Source organism: Pundamilia nyererei, unplaced genomic scaffold (assembly GCF_000239375.1).
Source record: "Pundamilia nyererei isolate P.nyererei 1_Seehausen unplaced genomic scaffold, PunNye1.0 scaffold00021, whole genome shotgun sequence".
In the NCBI taxonomy this organism is placed as follows: Eukaryota; Metazoa; Chordata; class Actinopteri; order Cichliformes; family Cichlidae; genus Pundamilia; species Pundamilia nyererei.
The window spans coordinates 3,683,218-3,686,549 of record NW_005187422.1 but is presented as its reverse complement, the minus strand read 5'-3'; the positions used below and the strand labels follow the sequence as shown (position 1 = coordinate 3,686,549).

Sequence of the window (3,332 nt, the reverse complement as noted above, 5' to 3'; positions counted from 1 at the left end):
GGAAACTTGGGCTTCAGTCTTACTGATACATCACATTTTCTCCTCCCTAATAATGATGACTGGTATTACAGAAGTTCATAGAAAAATAATAATTATCAACATTTCAGAATTGCAGTACCTTTAAGATGAAACAACCTTTGTCTCAGCACATTTATTACAACTTTCTAACGTCTAAAGTTTTAAACTCCATGTAGAGACGGGGTTAACCTGCTGGGAGCAGCTTCTATACGAAAAGCTACAGGAGTCCTACCTCTGAACACTTCCTCACATGTGACACAATAATGTTATTAAAACACTAACACCAAATTATTTTACATGCACACGGTCCCCCGCCTCGCTGTTGGGCTCACGCAGCATTTCAGTAACCACGCAGACTGCACTGGTTACGCATGTAATGTAACTCTAGAAAATGCTAACCCACACGCTCAGCATGAACTTGAGTGTCTAGTTGCGAGTACAGTTCAGCTTTTACTTAAACAGAGGGTCAGCTCGTGTGACAGTGCGTACAGTCAGATAACCGAGAAAAAGGATTCACGTGAGATTTTTGATCAAGTAAGTGTGTACATGTGTTACCTGTTGTGGTTTTCTCGGGCTGGTTAGGCAGGCTGACCGTCCTGTCCATGTCGTCTTCCTTGAAGTTTTACCAATAATCACAACCTATCTGTAGGCTGTCCACTTGCCTGTTTTGCAACCAACTCGTATTCAACTAAAAATACTGTAGGGATCACTGGGTCCTAATCTCCGCCCCGTTCTGCTCAAAATAGTTGTCCATATTTATGCCTTTTTAAAATACATTTAATTATGCAGTTAATTTTAGCTTATTGGTGATTATGAATTTGTTTTGTTTTATTATAATTATGTATTGGGATTAATAATGATATAAACTTTTATATTCTGTATTTCGTACTTCACTACATTTACGCTTGTTCTTTCAGGCTCTCAAATAGCAGGTCGACACGAGACAGAGCATTTAAACATGAAGATATGTCAATGTTAAGAAATGTACGAAGTTGTATAATACACATAAAACGGAAGCTGTGCTCCACTTTTGACTGAGTCAGACTGCACTTAAAAGCTTCTAGCTAAAGCTCACATTAAAGCTGACACTTTCACTAAAAGATGTATTTTTATTGGTTTCGCTCGACCTTCCTCGCGCATACTACGTTCCCCATAATACATTGCGTGCTTAGTTTCATTTTTTTGGTAAGTGAACAATTTTTTGGTAAGTTTTTTTCTATTGTGACAAAATTAAAATCCTCTGTTTTGTCTTTATTATTTTACTATTTGCGCAAAGTTATAAATAAACACAACAAAAATAAAATTACACATCGTCTGCAGGATTCGATGATATTCTTTGACCAGCTTAAAGCGGTGGAACAGCGATCTTGATTAAATAGAAGAATGTTAAGCTTTACAATATACTGTGACACATTTCAGATGTACTGCCCATCATGCTGTTTGGGAATTCTCTTCCAATATCCAGCATCACAGCAGTACAACTTCATTAACAGCTTCAGTCAGACACGTTGAAAACTTTTAAAAAAGTACATTTTTAGGCCATTGACGGCTCTATCAGTGGCCTATAATACGAGTTTCTCCACAGACTTCAGGTTTCTTTGGGTGCCGTGTCTTCTCCTTGCCTCACCAGGACCTCACTGCTGTGTTCCTACGCACCAACAGCTGTATTTGGGAGCCTGTGAAAGTGTGAATGAGGACAATTCCAAACAGATCCATCAGTGGAAAAAAGCAAACAGTTAAAAGTACAGTTTTCATTGGTTAGTTGCCTTTTCTCGGACTTTTGTCAATAAACTTTCATACATTTTAACCAGACCTTTTCAGAAATCTGTGTCATTTTGTGTTTATTCAACTAGTGAAAATATTTTGCTCTCAAGCTCTGAAGCACTAAATCAACTCGTATCATGTTGCATACGGCTGATGCGTATGCATATGCATAAGGATGAAGGGTGGGGGGTGTTGCCGAGGGGGGCTCCGCCGCTCAAATCCCACCTCCAGTCAAGCTCCTGGTGGAGAAAGGAGTAGTAACAATTCTCTCTGCGTACCGGCTCGTCGTCGGCCACAGGTCCAGGCTCAGGTCCCGCTGCAGAGCCCTGACACTTTGCCACCATGGAGCTCCGTTATGCGCTCACATTCCTCTGTGTTGTCGTGGTGCCTGCGTGCACATCGGACACTGAAGTGAGCAGCCACTTTGTTTTGGAGCCTTATGATTTCCTCTTCGACACGGCGGTGGAAGCTTACTATAAGGGGGACTGGTTATCGGTGATTCTGAACATGGAGAAGGCTCTCAAAAACAAAGCCACTTTGCGCAAAGTTAAAGCTCAGTGCCGCCAGAGCTGCGCCAACCAGACCGCTTTCGGCGAGCCTTTGGCCGGGTTGGGAGTTCCCATACCGGGGACCGGCTCTGTGGAGGACCTGGGCTTCTTCCAGAAATTCCTGAAGCGGGCCGACTGTGTGAACTCCTGCGAAACTGAGAAAGTCGGCGCACCAAGTTTGCATCTCGTCAGCGAGGAAATAGAGCTGGAGTTCAAGAAGAGGAGCCCATATAATTACCTACAAGTGGCGTATTTTAAGGTAGAAGAGGATGCTGGCAGCTACAGTGTGGCCTGTCTCTCTGCACACACACGCTCGCTTTGCTATAGGCGAGCTAGAACAGTAAAAACTTTAGCACTGATTCTTTTTTAGCCTGTAAGTTAGAGCTGATGTGGAGCACATTACTGTTTTGCCCCAACCCCCCAAAACCAAGACAACCATGCCACGTCTTAAGGTGGAGTCAGCTTCTGCGGGGTGTGACGTTAGGACGTGAAATTGAGCGATTTAAAGGCCTAAAATTTTATTTTCAAAAGCTCCTGCTGGCAAACCACAAACGCTTCATCTGTGAAATAAGTAGGGACTAGCAATTATTTCTTTTATTAATTTTTTTGTAGACTTAAATTCGTTTTTAACAAGATATTTTTCCAACTAAGCAAGTTAGGGGGCGTAAAGATGAATGGGTTAGTGTGAAAATAAGGATTTATTTTCTGCTCTGATGAAAATATTTTCTATGAAACTCTGTGTGACATGGCAGAGGTGTGCGGGACAAACGTCAAACAGGAAGTTGGCCCCTAAAAGCTCAGGCTGAAGAAAATGTTAAAGTTAGTTTTTATCAAAAAGTCATAGAGCTGTCATAACTCATACAGTACTGTGCAAAAGTCTCAAGCCACGACTCATTTCTTCTCATTAGCTATTTTAGGGGGATATCTGTGTGTGCAGGTGACTATTACTGTGCATAATTATTAGGCAACTTAACAAAAAACAAATATATACCCATTTCAATT

The 3,332-nt window shown here is 41.6% G+C and overlaps 2 protein-coding genes across 2 annotated transcripts in view; one reads left to right on the top strand and one right to left on the bottom strand.

Moving 5' to 3' along the window:
• Positions 1-732, bottom strand: part of cunh1orf50 (chromosome unknown C1orf50 homolog) — a 3,643-nt gene extending 2,911 nt beyond the window's left edge. The window contains exon 1 of the mRNA XM_005726687.1: positions 574-732. Coding sequence (XP_005726744.1) covers positions 574-622 — 49 coding nt within the window. The 5' untranslated portion in view covers positions 623-732. The remainder of the gene's footprint in view (positions 1-573) is intronic.
• A 1,261-nt stretch (positions 733-1,993) lies between these two features.
• Positions 1,994-3,332, top strand: part of p3h1 (prolyl 3-hydroxylase 1) — a 12,983-nt gene continuing 11,644 nt past the window's right edge. The window contains exon 1 of the mRNA XM_005726686.1: positions 1,994-2,589. Coding sequence (XP_005726743.1) covers positions 2,125-2,589 — 465 coding nt within the window. The 5' untranslated portion in view covers positions 1,994-2,124. The remainder of the gene's footprint in view (positions 2,590-3,332) is intronic.